Source organism: Petromyzon marinus, chromosome 49 (genome assembly GCF_048934315.1).
Source record: "Petromyzon marinus isolate PM22_M1 ecotype Great Lakes invasive population chromosome 49, UKy_Petmar_22M1.pri1.0, whole genome shotgun sequence".
Classification (NCBI taxonomy): Eukaryota; Metazoa; Chordata; class Hyperoartia; order Petromyzontiformes; family Petromyzontidae; genus Petromyzon; species Petromyzon marinus.
In genome coordinates, this window is record NC_133715.1 from 4,389,437 (window position 1) to 4,407,448 (window position 18,012).

General features: G+C 47.6%; 1 protein-coding gene across 3 annotated transcripts in view; it reads right to left on the reverse strand.

Annotated features, from left to right (window-relative positions):
- LOC116952930 (mannosyl-oligosaccharide 1,2-alpha-mannosidase IA-like) overlaps positions 1-18,012 on the reverse strand; it is a 443,203-nt gene that overhangs the window by 146,075 nt on the left and 279,116 nt on the right. Inside the window, exon 1 of one of the 3 annotated variants that reach the window (XM_076074612.1) lies at positions 5,658-6,208. The exons of the other annotated variants lie outside the window; for them this stretch is intronic. Within the exon in view, the coding sequence (XP_075930727.1) occupies positions 5,658-5,771 (114 nt within the window). The 5' untranslated portion in view covers positions 5,772-6,208. Of the gene's footprint in view, positions 1-5,657; positions 6,209-18,012 lie in introns of those variants that run through there. 3 annotated transcript variants of the gene reach the window in all.

Below are 18,012 nucleotides of genomic sequence, written 5' to 3' on the forward strand. Positions count from 1 at the left end.
AGGAGATGGACGGGTGAGGGGCTGGCTCTGGGAGAGCAAGATGTAGCTGCAGCTACACAACACCAATGTATGTATGTAGTTGAAATTCGTTTGCACCGTACGGAGCCAACCGTTCTCATCGGAGGTGCGGTGGGGGAAGGACAACCAACTAAAGACAAACAAAAAACAGTTTGAAAGAAATTCGTTTTCAATCTAGATGAAAAAAAAATACTTCAAAACCAATACCAAGGGCCCGTCTGTGCAAACTTACGTGGGTCGGTGCTCATCTCAATTATTGGTCATGAGCCGGTTGTGGGAATTCCACATTCCTATGGCGGGGAGAGGTGGGTGGGCGACTGTTCTCAATTTTTGTAATTGTTTAAATTGTTTCTATTGCGACTCATCGCAATCCCAGTACCTAGCAGTGGTACACAGCAGAGGGTGTGGTGGAACTCCGGGAGCAAAAATACTTCCGAGATCGGTGCGCCAGAGGCTTAACGAAGGGGTTGTGAATTGGGGGGGGGGGTATTTGGGCTCACCGCCCCCTCCCAAGCGGGGACCCGCAAGCGAGAACCGTGACAGCTTCCACGGGGAGGCAAGGGGGAAGGACGAGAGGAAAGATTTCTCGCGTAATTGTTGGGGAAGTCACGTGGCGTGCGTACTGCATCATCGGGTTTGTGGCATGACCGTATCGCGTGAACGTCATTGTCTCAGAACATGTCTGCTGACGTTATTCTTTGAATCTAGAACAATGACGGGGCTTGGAAGGGGTAAAAAAAAGCGGGGGGGGGGGAGCGGGGGGATTTGGAATCACGGAAGTACCGTGGGCTGCGTTGATGCCCAAGCAGGATCTGAACCCACGGTATTCTGCATTATAACCCACGGTGCCATCCAAACTTAATCTTTGCACCGTACGTACAAAAAGGCAAAGACACATACACACAGATTTCCAAATCAGCCCTAGACTTGAGGCACGGAGCTGTTATCAGGGCGAAACAACAACAAAAACCCACCGTGCAATGGAACTGGTATCGACCAAAACATCCTGAACTGCAGATAACACAATTGGGGTGACACACAGCTGCAGCAGCAGCAGCAACATCGCCCCTGACTGAGAAAAACTTGACAGGACCATCCTGAAAACGAGTCTTGAGACTCGGTGAGCATACCTGTCAACCCATAAGGTTTACCCGTATTATTGTACAGGGAAATTGGGTTTTCAGGTCCAATTTATTTTGTATGTTTGTTTGTGTTTCTCTCTTGTGATGGGACTTTGTAGGATGAACGTTGAGATTTATAAGGGCACGGGGTGACCAATAAGGTCTGAATTGGCCTGTAATAAGGCAGGGCACTGATAAGGGGTTGACAGGTATGGCTGAGGGTTTTCTCCGGTCATGGAAGCGTAAATAACAACAAATTGTGGCATGCACCATCCTAAGACCGCCATGGCATGCGCATATAGGGTGGGGGGAGGTGGGAATCGTCTGATGCCCGACCACCTTTGCCTCCCCAGTAACCGATCAGGGCCACGCCACTGAGCCGTGAGCTCGTGGTGAGGGTGCACAGCGCCAGGAGAGGGCCACGGCCTCGGGTGGAGGTAACGTCACCGATGGCGAGGATGTGCCACCAGGGGCTGGGGCTGAGGGGGCACCAGGAGCAGTGCGTGAAGTGCGTGGCCACTGCCCCACCTCGCCGCCTGTATCCTGAACAATAAGAGCGTGTGTCACTGTGTGTGTGTGTCACTGTGTGTGTGTCACTGTGTGTGTGTGTGTCACTGTGTGTGTGTGTCACTGTGTGTGTGTCACTGTGTGTGTGTGTGTCACTGTGTGTGTGTGTCACTGTGTGTGTCACTGTGTGTGTGTGTCACTGTTTGTGTGTGTGTCACTGTGTGTGTGTGTCACTGTGTGTGTGTGTCACTGTGTGTGTGTGTCACTGTGTGTGTGTCACTGTGTGTGTGTGTGTCACTGTGTGTGTGTGTGTCACTGTGTGTGTGTGTGTCACTGTGTGTGTGTGTGTCACTGTGTGTGTCACTGTGTGTGTGTGTCACTGTGTGTGTGTGTCACTGTTTGTGTGTGTGTGTCACTGTGTGTGTGTGTCAGTGTGTGTGTGTCACTGTGTGTGTGTGTGTCACTGTGTGTGTGTGTCACTGTGTGTCTGTGTCACTGTCTGTGTGTGTGTGTGTCACTGTGTGTGTGTGTGTCACTGTGTGTGTGTGTGTCACTGTGTGTCTGTGTCACTGTCTGTGTGTGTGTGTCACTGTGTGTGTGTGTGTGTCACTGTGTGTGTGTGTCACTGTGTGTGTGTGTGTCACTGTGTGTGTGTGTCACTGCTTCTCTGTGTCACTGTGTGTGTGTGTGTGTCACTGTGTGTGTGTGTGTGTCACTGCTTCTCTGTGTCACTGTGTGTGTGTCACTGTGTGTGTGTGTGTCACTGTGTGTGTGTCACTGTTTGTCTTTGTCACTGTGTGTGTGTGTCACTGTTTGTGTGTGTGTCACTGTTTGTGTGTGTGTGTCACTGCTTGTCTTTATCACTGTGTGTGTGTGTCACTGTGCGTGTGTGTGTGTGTCACTGTCTGTGTGTGTCACTGTTTGTGTGTGTGTGTCACTGCTTGTCTTTATCACTGTGTGTGTGTGTCACTGTGTGTGTGTGTGTGTGTCACTGTCTGTGTGTGTCACTGCTTGTCTTTGTCACTGTCTGTGTGTGTCACTGTGTGTGTGTCACTGTGTGTGTGTCACTGCTTGTCTTTGTCACTGTGTGTGTGTGTCACTGTGCGTGTGTGTGTGTCACTGCTTGTCTTTGTCACTGTGTGTGTGTCACTGTGTGTGTGTGTGTGTCACTGTCTGTGTGTGTGTCACTGTGTGTGTGTGTGTCACTGTGTGTCTGTGTCACTGTCTGTGTGTGTGTGTCACTGTGTGTGTGTGTGTGTCACTGTCTGTGTGTGTGTCACTGTGTGTGTGTGTGTCACTGTGTCTGTGTCACTGTCTGTGTGTGTGTGTCACTGTGTGTGTGTGTGTGTCACTGCTTGTCTGTGTCACTGTGTGTGTGTCACTGCTTGTCTTTGTCACTGTCTGTGTGTGTGTCACTGTGTGTGTCACTGCTTGTCTTTGTCACTGTGTGTGTGTGTCTGTGTCACTGTCTGTGTGTGTGTCACTGTGTGTGTGTGTCACTGTGTGTGTCACTGCTTGTCTTTGTCACTGTGTGTGTGTGTCTGTGTCACTGTCTGTGTGTGTGTCACTGTTTGTCTGTGTCACTGTGTGTGTGTGTCACTGTGTGTGTGTGTGTCACTGTCTGTGTGTGTGTCACTGTGTGTGTGTCACTGTGTGTGTCACTGCTTGTCTTTGTCACTGTGTGTGTGTGTCTGTGTCACTGTCTGTGTGTGTGTCACTGTTTGTCTGTGTCACTGTGTGTGTGTGTCACTGTGTGTGTGTGTGTCACTGTCTGTGTGTGTGTCACTGTGTGTGTGTGTCACTGTGTGTGTCACTGCTTGTCTTTGTCACTGTGTGTGTGTGTCTGTGTCACTGTCTGTGTGTGTGTCACTGTTTGTCTGTGTCACTGTGTGTGTGTGTCACTGTGTGTGTGTGTGTCACTGTCTGTGTGTGTGTCACTGTGTGTGTGTGTCACTGTGTGTGTCACTGCTTGTCTTTGTCACTGTCTGTGTGTGTCTGTGTCACTGTCTGTGTGTGTGTCACTGTTTGTCTGTGTCACTGTGTGTGTGTGTCACTGTGTGTGTGTGTGTCACTGTTTGTCTGTGTCACTGTGTGTGTGTCACTGTGTGTGTGTGTCACTGCTTGTCTGTGTCACTGTCTGTGTGTGTCACTGTGTGTGTGTCACTGTGTGTCACTGCTTGTCTTTGTCACTGTGTGTGTGTCACTGCTTGTCTGTGTCACTGTCTGTGTGTGTGTCACTGTCTGTGTCTTTGTCACTGTGTGTGTGTGTCGCTGCGCTGTGGCGAAGCGGTTCGAGCTACGAACCCGGCCACCCGAGTTCGATTCCCGCTCACGGCTACCAACACCAGTGACGATTATCTGAACCTCAGATGAGTACCTGGAGCGGTGTTGTAAACATCGCTACTGGGGAGACAAAGGCGGCCGGGCGTACTGCTGGCCAGCCCACCCCTTTCATGTGCCATTCTGGCCTCCATAGGTGCTCACTAACAGCACTTGCCCCTACAGTCTGTGAAAGGCTATACGGATGATCTTTGTATATGTTTATCACCGACCCGCTCGCATGTATCGCATACACTTTGCTTGCACACATTTTATACTTGCAGAATTCTCTATTAATAGGCACCGTCCCACTTTGCTGCACAGCGCTGGGACACACAGAGGCACTGCCTCAAGCCTGGGCACGTTCGGATCGGCACAGAGGGGGGGCACGGCAAAACTGGGCCAGCGTATGGCGCTGATCACCGTACTACTCACTCCACAACACTGCACCACCACACTCACCACACCGCACTACTCACTCCACAACACTGCACCACCACACTCACCACACCGCACTACTCACGATACCAAACCACCCAATTAACTACACCACACGACATACTATACCGTACTCACACTGCACCATCCTACTAACTACACACTGCACAACCCTACTCACTACATACTGCTCCACCTACTCACCACACACTGCACCACCTACTCACCACACACAGCACCACCTACTCACTACACACAGCACCACCTACTCACTACACACAGCACCACCTACTCACCACACACAGCACCACCTACTCACTACACACTGCACCACCTACTCACTACACACAGCACCACCTACTCACTACACACAGCACCACCTACTCACTACACACAGCATCACCACACTCACTACACGCTGCACCACCTACTCACTACACACAGCACCACCTACTCACCACACACAGCACCACCTACTCACTACACACTGCACCACCTACTCACTACACACAGCACCACCTACTCACTACACACAGCACCACCTACTCACTACACACAGCACCACCTACTCACTACACACAGCACCACCTACTCACTACACACAGCACCACCTACTCACTACACACAGCACCACCTACTCACCACACACTGCACCACTTTCCTCACCGCACCACACCGTCCCACTCGCTACACCACAGTACTACGCTACTCGCTACATCACACGGCACCACACTACGCGTTCAGTAATTCCCGAAATATTGCCATGTGCTGAAACACCACGTTCTACTCTTGTGAGCACTGTTACAATCTGATCGCACGGAGGCCATGCAATGAAGTGCTCCTGCAGTCTAAATACTGTGTGGATTTTCACAACCAATGTTATTCTCATCGTGCTGGAGAATGGCCACGGAAGACAACAACACAGAATCATATTCTTGGTTCTTTCGGTAAAGTCACGTAGAAGGGAAACAATAAAATAATAAAAATATGAAACAATAAAAATTCTCACGACGTTTCGACTGCAACACAAGCAATCAGCATCAGGTGTGAAAACCACAACAGGATAATTTGTTGTGGTTTTCACACCTGATGATGATTGCTTGTGTTACAGTCGAAACGTCGTGATAATTTTTATTGTTTTATATTTTTATTATTTTATTGTTTCCCTTCTACGTGACTTTACCGAAAGAACCAAGAATATGAATCCCTGCAGTCACGAAAGCTTTAAATCAAAACACAGAATCACTTACATACCTTACACCTCTCTGGTCCTCGTAGGCGTAACGCCTGTATATTTGGAGTTTGCGTGTCTCTCTCTCCGTGGTAGCGTGGATTTTTCTCCGGCTCCTCCGGTTTCTCCCTCCACATTTAGAATCAACATCACGCGTTTAGAGCATTTGGCTGCTATACATTTCCCACGTGATAAGCCGCTTCCGTTGAGCTTTCATTTGTGGTCAGGTCACTTCTGGGAAAAAAACAAGCTACACACCCCAGTGGGGCCTTACCTGGTAAAATGAAATAAATAAAAGTTGGAAATAAAAATTATCTTCACAAATAAAATCTCACGTTCACTTCATATGCAAAGCTGCCTTAATCACGGATCAAAGTTAAAATGTCTCCCTGCCCCTATTGAGTAATAGGACAATGCTCGCCTGCACCGGTGTGCCCCAGCCAGTAGAGGACAATCTACAGTGTCATTAAATCATTTATAACAAATTACAGCTCTTTGTCAGGCCACTGAAGGACGAAGTCCTCTCCCCGTGGCGTGTCTGTCACAGGGGTTGTTTGTGACCAGACCGCACCCCACGCCGGTTCGTGGGGGGGTTGAAGAACGATTGGGGGGGAGGGGGAGCCGGTTCAGATATTAGCCGCGAATCAAACTCGGGTGGCGCAGCGGTGAACACATTGGCCACGGAGGGTATCGATGGGGCCCATTCTACGGCAGGATCTCGGCGGTGTCTCTGTAACGGCCGGTACGAGTTCCCACCCTCTCCCCCCCCCCCCCCAGACAATCCACACCCCCCCCCCCCCCATGTAAATTTCGTGCAACGTTTTTAAAATTTCACACATACCCCATGCGAAAAACATGCCGAGCAACGCACCACACTCGTTCGTCTCGGCGTGTGTTTGACCGGATTTTAGTTTTCTGCCGTGCGCTGCACAGACATTGAAAAGGCTCCGGAGGACTCATCAATAGTGTGCGCATGTGAATGCATGTATGCATGTATGTCTGGCTTTGTCTGTATGTATTAATGTCTTTGCAGAGGAGCAGAGCGCCGGGCGGCTAAAACACAGCAAGATGACACAGTAGGGGGCCCAGGTGGTGCATCGGGCCAATCATCTCAGTCAGTCGACCCACGGAACCTGGGTCTGTCCCATGAACTCCTGCCAGCGGGCGTTCGACACTTCACGTGGCCTTAAAGTGCGCATAGTCTGGCACAAGCGCCGTGGTAACGTCACCGCCGCTTCTTGGCGAATGACGGTTGTTGTATGTATTTGTGCCAAACTATTTGTAAAACAATTACATTATGTTTTCTGTGTGTGTGTGCATTGATTGGTGACTGGGCCACGGAGCATCGAACTCGCTCCACGCAACGACGTGGTGCAGTCAGGGGCGAGAGAGGCGTTACGTATTCATTGTTGAAAAATCGGCAGGAATTGATAATACCCTTTGGTTCTTGCGCTAAAGTCACGCAGAGAATAAAATCAAGTGATAATATAATACGACGTTTCGGTTGCAACACAAGCAACCATCATCAGGTAAGAATGAATGATAAAACACAGACACGGAAACAGCATAGGCAGACACACATGCAGAGAGAGAGACACACACAAAGACACCGAGCGAGACACACCAAGACAAACACAGACACGACAACAACATAGGCAGACACACGTGTGTGTCTCTACATGTGTGTCTGCATATGTTGTTTCCGTGTCTGTGTTTTATCATTCATTCTTACCAGATGATGGTTCATCTTCTTTGGTTCTTTCGGTAAAGTCACGTAGAATGAGAATAAAATAATAAATTGATAAAATAAAATAACAATAATATTCTCACGACTGTCTGGTAGGACAGCGCTGTCCTACCAGACAGTCTCGTCCCTTCACCTGCTGAAGGCCGCTTGTGTTGTGGCCGAAACGTCGTGAGAATTTTATTGTGTTATTTTATTTTATCAATGTATTATTTTATTCTCATTCTACGTGACTTTACCGAAAGAACCAAAGAAGATGAATCCTTGCAGTCACGAAAGCTTTAAATCCAGATGATGGTTGCTTGTGTTGCAACCGAAACGTCGTATTCTATTATTATTTGATTTTATTTTCGACGTAACTTTAACCGAAATAACCAAAGAGTAATTCATGCAGTCACGAAAGTTTCGAATCTAATTGATAACACTTTCAACAATTTGTATTCACGTGGTTTATTTGTTTTTACAAAAAAAATGTTTAGTGACTTCCTCACCTTTCCTATACTTTTGCATTGCTGTAATGTTCTGACCCCGTACCCCAATTGGACATCTGTGAAAAAAGAGCTTCATAGCTCATCGGATTCCTCCAGTTGTGAATAAAGTTCCCGATTACGATCCTGTAATTCCGCAACGAATTGCGGCTGGTGCGATGGTGACGTTTCTGGCCTTCGAATGGGAAGTCGGGTTCGAACCGATGCCCCTTCAACTCGCGGGCGGCGACTGCTCGCTCGTTGGTGCCTCGATATGGATTTTTAAAGTTAATAAGTTGATAAAAGGGGAATTTTTTTTTGCAAGCTGCAGCCTTTGCAACCGGCCAGGAAAAAAAAACAACTAAATTTCATAAGAGAGGGTCAAATCGATGCAATTTTGTAGTGACAACAAAAGCAATTTCAATTTTCAAAAGCATCATTCAAGACACGCAAAAATAGAGACAATAACAGAGTTATTTATATATTGGCCTTTTCTATTTTCAAAGATATTATTGAATTCCCCCCCCCCCCTCCTCACTGTACATTTTATTTGTTGGCTGGATTTCCGTCTATTTTTCACACGAGGGTTATAATTACAGCACTTAAGAACAACCTCACTTAATAATTCATGTGAACGTACACTTCAACTTACTATCCGATTAATCCAGTCACTCGAGCCATCGCTAATTTGCATTCTTGTTAAGTTTACATTTCAATTTGCGTTTAAAAAAAAAACGCGTGCCGTTTCTACCCATTAACTTATCCGCGCATTAAAATGTTTATGTACACATGCAATGCTCTCTTGCATTCACACGTAACTATTCATTAACCCATTACACGGGCAGAGAAACCATCCTCGAACGATCATTTATTTCCTTCCACCATGTCTCAGGCACTCTACACCAATCTGCACTTCAGGATTAATAATCACAGTCTCCCCCGCTCAAATAAGCAACGCGGGGACTGCATCACCTTCATCGGGCACACCCAGGGATAGTGCGTGGGTTGAAATTACGATCGTGGCTCTGGAAAAGCCAAACCCGATAAGGACAAAGAGGCCAAAAGATCGAAAAAGGAAACTTCAACTTGACGCATTGAAGTTAAGAGGGGGCGGGGCGGAGGGGGGGGCAGTACGCGGGCGGGGGGTGGCAGTGAAACGAAGAGAAAAGCTCCAGAATCGACTGGGTGGAGATACTTTGAGAGCCAAAGACCTGTCTCGTCAGGGAACGCAAACCAACGCGCAAACCCCGGTCCTCCTCGCAGCAGTGGCTTTTGGCCAACCATCGAACAAAGACGGTCACCGCATTGCAGTGGCAATCTGCAGTTGTCATTATAGCACGCCTGAAGATCATTTGAAATCAGTTTTCCTGAATGACGAATATTCAAGCCTCGCGTTGGCTGGCCCGGGGACGCAGTGGTACTGTTTCACACGTAAACAGGGTCACAGTTCATGCAAAACTGCATCGCAGAACGCTAGAGAGCTCTTACCGTGGCGCGCTGTTCACACGGAGTTGCAGGGAACCACACAGCCAGGCCGGAATGCTGTCATAATCGGCGCGCACCATTGACCAACCAAGCTCTGTGGTCCTATATTGTTATGGCGAGGGCCTAACGGTGTTGGGATATTAACTACCGCGCCTGGTATAGAGGTCGTGGGTTCAATCCTGACCCTGACACCTGTATATTTGGAGTTTGCGGTGTCTCTCTCCCTGTGGCCACGTGGATTTTCCTCCGGGTCCTCCGGTTTTTCCCTCCACAAATAAAAGAAACGTGCGTTTAGAGTATTTGACTGCTTTAAATTTTCACATGATGATAAGTCACTTTGTTGAGCTATCATTAGTGGCCAGGTGGCTTCTGAAAAGAGCTCTATAGTTCAGTGGGCCATACCTGGTGAAGTACATTTAAAAAAAATTAATTCGTTTATGTTCGGGCAACTCAAAATGTAGGTGTCTACAAGATAAGAGATACTAATCTTCAGGGCTTGCATCTTCAACTATCATCTTCTTCTAGCGGCGTGTCACTAACCTGGTGCCAAGGTCACTACCATCACACAGTCGACAGAGCCCCAACATAATCATACCAAAGCAAACCACAGCGGCTTTCAAAGCATGCACTGTATAATGCGCTGCACCTTCAGTGCAACGCGGCCGAGGATTTGGGAGCATTTGGAGGCTTTAACTGCTCAACTCCACAGAGGGAAGAGACAAAGGGGAAGGAAAATGTTCGCAGCTTTGCGGTGTCTTCTTGCCGCAACGGATTAGCGGGGAACACTGGGAAGACGAGGCGATTTTTTTTTACCAGGTGTGCAGGCTGCTCGCAAACGTGCAAAATGCACTTGCGCGCTACAACGGAACATTAATTCGGCAATAACGCCACGCCGAATGCAATTTACTTAAAGGAAGAGGATATTTCCAAATACGAGCGTTACTGCTACTTGCCATTACTCCATGATTGCATTTGGTTGGGAAGCGGTGTGTGATATTGTGGTGATGCTGGATGAGCTCGTGGTAGTGCTGGGTGGGATAGTGGTGGTGCTGGGTGGGATAGTGGTGGTGCTGGGTGGGATAGTGGTGGTGCTGGGTGGGATAGTGGTAGTGATGGGTGGTCTAGTGGTAGTGATGGGTGGTCTAGTGGTAGTGATGAGTGGCCTATTGATGGTGCTGGTTAGTCTAGAGCAGTGGTTCCCAACCCATCTGGTCCAGCCGACCGCCCTCAACGTGTTTTTGCGGGACCACCGCGCACCGATGCCACGTTTTTGTCCCAACGGAAACAACTCGAAACTGCAGTATCTGACAAGCCACACAGGGCCACCCTGGGGACACCAACAGTGGCCTGCGGACCACAACTTGGGTCCCACCGCTCTGCAGGTAGCGCTGGAGCTCTCACGACACTGGAGCGCGCTGGCGTGCACGTAACGTGGAGGACGTTCCCGCCGCGTGGCCCCATAGCCTCCGGTGAGGCAGCTGTCCGCGAAAACAATCTTTGTGGGGACTGAATAAACCTGCCTCCTGTTCATATATTTATTGAATCCAACAGGCCCCCCCCCCACCTCCTGCTCTTTGAACAAGCTACGAATGGCACACCGTTGCTATATAGCGCGGGGATGTTAAATGATTTATTTAAAGAAATAAACCAAAAAAATACCTGCAAGGCTTTTGATTTAAAGATATTGAACGAGCAGGTCGATAGTAAATAAATGCATAAACACGCGGCTGGAGGTGGGGGTCGATGAAGTCGAGAGAGCTATCACTTGTCATCAGATGCATCCGTTAATGTTTTGTGCTTCGCCTATAACGCGACGTTTTCTGTTTCGCGTCACCAAACGTGTGCAACTTGAAACGTCACTCCAATAGACGACGCCTTCGTGGAATTCTCACAAACGAGTGAGACATCTGGGGATCTAGTCGCACGCCTTAATTAAATCCACGGGGGCAAAGATCTTAAATATAAATCTGCTCATTTACATGAGGAATTGTCGTTGTAATAAAAAACAAGCGCCGTAAATTAATTCATTACTCCACCTGTCATTAAATCGTGTAATTGATTTAACCTGATGCAGACGCAAAGCGACAACCGCAAATTTCACATTCAGGTGGTCAAGTCAGATGACCACTTCGCCCAGGAGGGTCCCTCAATGTTTAGTCAGAGTATCCTCGTCCTGGGGCCGATCTGACACGTCGCTGCTTGGCCCTGAAGAGGGCCCTTGGCGTGGCCCGTGGTGTTACTGCTACTCTGGAGACGGGGAGATCGACGACCGACGTTGGGGTCGCCGCGTTGATGGCATTCGTCGTGATTTCTCACTTAACAGGGTGGGGGTCGCGTGAAGGGCAGTTCGCGTACGTAACGTTGAAGTCTGGAAAATCACTTAGCAAGAAAGTATTTTTGAGATGCAAACGGAAGGGGGGCCTTGCGATCAATGGGACGTGGAGTTGCAACGTGCAAGAGGGCAGGACAAAGACACGCACATTTCAGTGGCACCCAAAGTTCAGCCACTAAGTGGGGAGAGCTGAGGCGAGATTGTGGAAGACTGTAAAATCAGACCTTGGAGTTTGGGGCTTTGCTGTGAAACGCTTGTGAGATCTGGAGCAATCAAGTGATGGTCTTCTGTGGTTGCATCGTTGATCTTGGTCACGATAATCTAGATCTTGAGTCATAGCTATGTCTACATTCATTGCTTCCCTAATAAGAGTTTGTTTTGGGTTAGATCGCCTAAATATATAAATGTGTCGTTAAACCCACCACCACCCGACACAGCCAACTAATAAGAGTTGTCACTTAAACAGAACGTGCCAATTCGTCACTAGTACAGCACGCCAGTGTGTTGGAGAGCCAAGCCACAACATTTACAATCTGAATACGAAGTTTCGCCAGTAATTATAACTAGCTTCATCAGGCGACAGCCAGATTTGTGGAGGAGTCCACCTACAAAAGCCTACGTGTTAAACATTGCTTCCCTGCCACGGGTTTACTTAGAATTTACATTTTTTTTTTGCCATGAAATTCCCAGCATCCTGCAAATGCACATTTTTTTCAAAGCCAAAAGATTGTCTGTTTAGTTGCATTGTTAAAGTCTCTGGTTTTGTTGTATTTCTACATGCGTGGCTTTGCCGAGAAAACCAATGAGTGGTGTGTGCAGTCACGAAAGCTTTAATTCTTCATTAACACACTTCTACGGGGAAGTTACCTTTACAATTCTGTCCTTAACTTATTGCCCTGTGTTGTCTGTTCTTCGAAGTGCCTCAATGTGCTTCGTCTTTTGTTTGCCGTGGTTTGTGTTTGTCTCTATGCTTCCGTCTGTTTCCGCCCGCGCTCTTGCGCCTCTTGATTTCTTCGGCCCCTCCCCCTCCCCCAACCGATGCGACTTATTTAAGCCTCTGTCTGTTCATCCCTCCGGCCCCTTTTTATTGCTTCTCTGTCCGTCTTTCCTCTTCTTGCCTCCTGGTGTCCCTGTATATGTATTTCTGTTACCTTGTACCTCGTATTTGTTCACTCTGTCTATGCTGGTGTGTTCAACCCAGAGGATGAACACGAAATTTAGCACTCTTCTGAAATTCGTGGTCCGCCAGGCAAGTGTCTAACTGTGCCGTTGACCTGACTGGTTTTGCATCACGTAATTTTTTTCTTAGGTTTGTTTAATTCTCGTCTCTCATCTTCTTGTTGTATTTATCTCCGTGCAGTTTGGCGCTCTCTATGTGTTGCGTTGATGTCACCCTATGTGCTCCCTCGCTATTTGTTTTTTACACCTGATGAAGATCGCTTGTGTTGCGGTCGAAACGTCGTGATTTATTTTAATATAATTTTATTGTATTTCTACATAGGTGACTTTACCGAAAAAACCAATGAGTCTCTACAGTCTCTTAATCTTAAAAGCTTTTTTTTTTAGTTAAAGTCCAGCTCTCTGACCCATGAAGCAACACAAACGCCTCACACCCGTCTCTTAATGTGGAAGTTGAGCTCTCTACTCGAGCAAAGTGGCTTGTGTCATTTATAAAACCCATATCTGCAAACACAACACATATCTTGACCTTCTCAGAACCTCCTGTATTATTCACATTGCCGCCTGAATACACAGTTCGCCACTCACTCTTCATTTCTTACTTCTAACCGCAAAGCAGCAGCAGCAAGCAGCAGCAGGAGCAAGCAGCAGCAACAGCAAGCAACAGCAGCAAGCAGCAGCAGCAGCAACAGCAAGCAACAGCAACAGCAGCAGCAGCAACAGCAAGCAACAGCAACAGCAGCAGCAACAGCAAGCAACAGCAACAGCAAGCAGCAGCAGCAGCAACAGCAGCAACAGCAAGCAGCAGCAGCAAGCAACAGCAACAGCAAGCAGCAACAGCAGCAGCAGCAACAGCAGCAGCAAGCAGCAGCAGCAGCAACAGCAAGCAGCAGCAGCAGCAAGCAGCAGCAAGCAGCAAGCAGCAGCAGCAAGCAGCAAGCAGCAGCAACAGCAAGCAGCAGCAGCAAGCAACAGCAGCAGCAAACAACAGCAGCAAGCAAGCAGCAGCAAGCAGCAGCAGCAGCAAGCAAGCAACAGCAACCCCCCCTAGCCGCTGCCAGGCCCCGGTGCCCAAGGCTGGCAGTGCGTTCCCCGTCGTTAGTGTTGCAGTGGAAGGGCACGCGACCTCGTCTCCAGTGAAACACTCACAGCTCACCCCCGCCGACACCCGACACAGACAATTAGCAAAGGGTTGTCACGTCAGCAAAAAACGTGTCCGATTAGTTACTCCTTCGGGAGCATCGGTGTGTTGGAGAGTGCAACTCACGACATTTTAGCTGATGAAGCTGGTTGTAATCACCAGCGAAACGTCGAACTCAAATTGTAAATGCTGTGTGGGGTTTACCCTCAAACACACCGGTGTGCTGAAGTAGTACAGTGAGGGAAAAAAAAGTATTTGATCCCCTGCTGATTTTTTACGTTTGCCCACTGACAAAGAAATGGTCAGTCTATAATTTTAATGGTAGGTTTATTTGAACAGTGAGAGACAGAATAACAACAACAAAATCCAGAAAAACGCATGTCAAAAATGTTATAAGTTGATTTGACCCCTCTGCAAAACATGACGTAGTACTTGGTGGCAAAACCCTTGTTGGCAATCACAGAGGTCAGACGCTTCTTGTAGTTGGCCACCAGGTTTGCACACATCTCAGGAGGGATTTTGTCCCACTCCTCTTTGCAGATCTTCTCCAAGTCATTAAGGTTTCGAGGCTGATGTTTGGCAACTCGAACCTTCAGCTCCTTCCACAGATTTTCTATGTGATTAAGGTCTGGAGACTGGCTAGGCCACTCCAGGACCTTAATGTGCTTCTTCTTGAGCCACTTCTTTGTTGCCTTGGCCGTGTGTTTTGGGTCATTGTCATGCTGGAATACCCATCCACGACCCATTTTCAATGCCCTGGCTGAGGGAAGGAGGTTCTCACCCAAGATTTGACGGTACATGGTCCCGTCCATTGTCCCTTCGATGCGGTGAAGTTGTCCTGTCCCCTTAGCAGAAAAACACCCCCAAAGCATAATGTTTCCACCTCCATGTTTGACGGTGGGGATGGTGTTCTTGGGGTCATAGGCAGCATTCCTCCTCCTCCAACTACGGTGAGTTGATTTGATGCCAAAGAGCTCCATTTTGGTCTCATCTGACCACAACACTCTCACCCAGTTGTCCTCTGAATTATTCAGATGTTCATTGACAAACTTCAGACAGGCATGTATATGTGCTTTCTTGAGCAGGGGGACCTTGCGGGCGCTGCAGGATTAAGTCATTCACGGCGTAGTGTTACCAATTGTTTTCTTGGTGACTATGTTCCAGCTGCCTTGAGATCATTGACCAGATCCTCCCGTGTCGTTATGAGCTGATTCCTCACCGTTCTCATGATCACAACAACTCCACGAGGTGAGATCTTGCATGGAGCCCCAGGCCGAGGGAGATTGACAGTTCTTTTGTGTTTCTTCCATTTGTGAATAATCGCACCAACTGTTGTCACCTTCTCACCAAGCTGCTTGGCAATGGTCTTGTAGTCCATTCCAGCCTTGTGTAGGTCTACAATCTTGTCCCTGACATCCTTGGAGAGCTCTTTGGTATTGGCCATGGTGGAGAGTTTGGAATCTGATTGATTGATTGCTTCTGTGGACAGGTGTCTTTTATACAGGTAACAAGCTGAGATTAGGAGCACTGCCTTTAAGAGTGTGCTCCTAATCTCAACTCGTTACCTGTATAAAAGACACCTGGAAGCCAGAAATCTGATTGAGAGGGGGTCAAATACTTATTTCCCTTATTAAAATGCCAATCAATTTATAACATTTTTGACATGCGTTTTTCTGGATTTTGTTGTTGTTATTCTGTCTCTCACTGTTCAAATAAACCTACCATTAATATTATAGACTGATAATTTCTTTGTCAGTGGGCAAACGTACAAAATCAGCAGGGGATAAAATACTTTTTTCCCTCACTGTAACTAATCGGCATGTTTTCTTTTAGTGACAAACCCTATCAATTGGATGCCTCGGATGGTTGTGGATTAACGACACATTCAAATTTACGCCATCTAACTCAATAAGAAAATTGGGAAGTCAGAATAATTATCTTTTAACTAAAGTTAGAATAAAGGATTTGAGAGTGGTTCAACCATAGCTAATTGTTCAGTTCGACGTATCCGCGTGCCAACGATGATTATACACTTTTCGTTTTTACTTTTCACTTTTCCTTTGTAATTTTTCATATCGTTGGGTTTTATAAATTGTAGTGGTGTGACTTGGAATGTGATGAGAAGCCGTGACCAAAAATAGATTTGGCGACAGTTTGCATAATGGCTAAAAAGTTGAAAATTCCAACTGTACTTAAAACAAATGAAAGGGAATCACCAGGAAAATAAAGCATGATAAAATGATCACTTCTACGTTTTAAATATATATACAAAAAACCTGAGGCGGCCACTTGTCCAGTTATCGGATGTACTAATAAAGGTAAATCTATCTGATGGGCCAAGGTTGTCACGAACCATTTAGAATGGAAGATTAACTTAATAAAGAACCACACAAGCCAAAACTCGGAGTGGTTCATTGACGATGTCAAAAATTACGCACTTGCGCATCTGCCGCGTGAACCACTGAGGGCCTTTCCACGCAGGTGCAACGGTCGGCTTCACTCGGTGGCTGTCTGCTGAATTGGGCCCTCGATGCTGGGAGTCGACCTGCTTAAAGTGTGAAACCTCCCACGCCTCCAACGGGGGATATTTTTCCGACGTCAAAGGTCACCTGTCCGAGACGCGAGGCTCGCTGGCACGTGACGACACGGTTTTACTGGACTTCTTTGACGAAAGTAGCTCATCGGATTCCTCCAGCCTTGATTAAGATTGTTTATTTTGACTCAAGGGGTCTACACGAGGCCTAGGATTCAAACCCAGCCTCACAACAGTGGCTGCTCATTGGCTTTGACAGGGGCAAAGCTTTAACCCGAGTCCCCCGAGCTACCCGGGCACATCTGGGCTCTTTGTACCTAAATATGTACGATTAAATAGCACACAATGTGCTCTGAAGGGCATGCTGACATTTCTGGCATGAATTTATTTATTTCATTGTTACATTTTTTTATATATATAAAAATATATATCTAAAATTATTACCACGTATATCCCGCTTGATATTGGAGTCATGTATTCACAAGGTGAAGAATCGTCCCTTTTGTAACAGCTGCTCAGTCACCACACACACGCACACTCGCACATCGTCACTGCAGGGAAAGGCCCTGGAAGATGGGCCTGCATAACCACTTCAATGAGTGTCAATTCAATAGGCCTCTGTCTAATCCAACACTTGAGGGCAACTAATGCTCCCATAAAGGGCAATTCAACTGCTTATCCCTCGTCCCATGCATTAAACACATCGATCCCATTACTCATAACTGGATAAAGTCAAATTATAATGAAACATCTAATGAAATTATGAGACCGTTTTTTTTAAATTTCGTACAGACGTCGAGACGCGTGCACTCGCTTCGCACGCGAGAGACGTCGTCCGGGGCATGAGCGGCCGCCAGAACTTTGCCACTCACGTTCTCGGCCGTGCCCTGCTTGGCAGGCGCCTGTGATCGCGGAGCCCGCCTGAGAGAGTGGCGCGTAAAGTCGGCGACATTTCTCGTTTTCACGCGGCATCAACGCGGGCACAGCTCGACGCGTGGCTAAAGTTGCGCGGATTTTTTGTCAATTATTATTTATATTTGTTTTTCTTTCTTCCCCGGTGCGGTGCACGCGGCCTTTAGGAGAGGCTCGGAAGGGGGGGGGGGGCTCGTCAAGCGCATCTCCTCCAGGTCGATGTGGGTATTTATAAAAGGCTGCGGATGTGACGAGCGGACTGTTTTCCACGCCGTGCCAACACGTCGGCGAGCGATGTGAGAAAAACCGAGCAAATGCTTCGCGCGTCTTAAATATGTAGCGCGCATTCTTGGTTCTTTCCGTAAAGTCACCACGTAGAAGGGAAACAATGAAATAATAAAAATATCAAACAATACAATTCTCACGACGTTTCGACTGCAACACAAGCAATCGTCATCAGGTGTGAAAAAAAACACAGCAAAAAAATTTGAAAAAGTGGCGGTTTTTTTTTTACGTTAGCACTACGGAGAGCGATTTGACAGTTTGTTCAGATGGACGAGTCCATCTATGTTCGGAAAAGAGAAG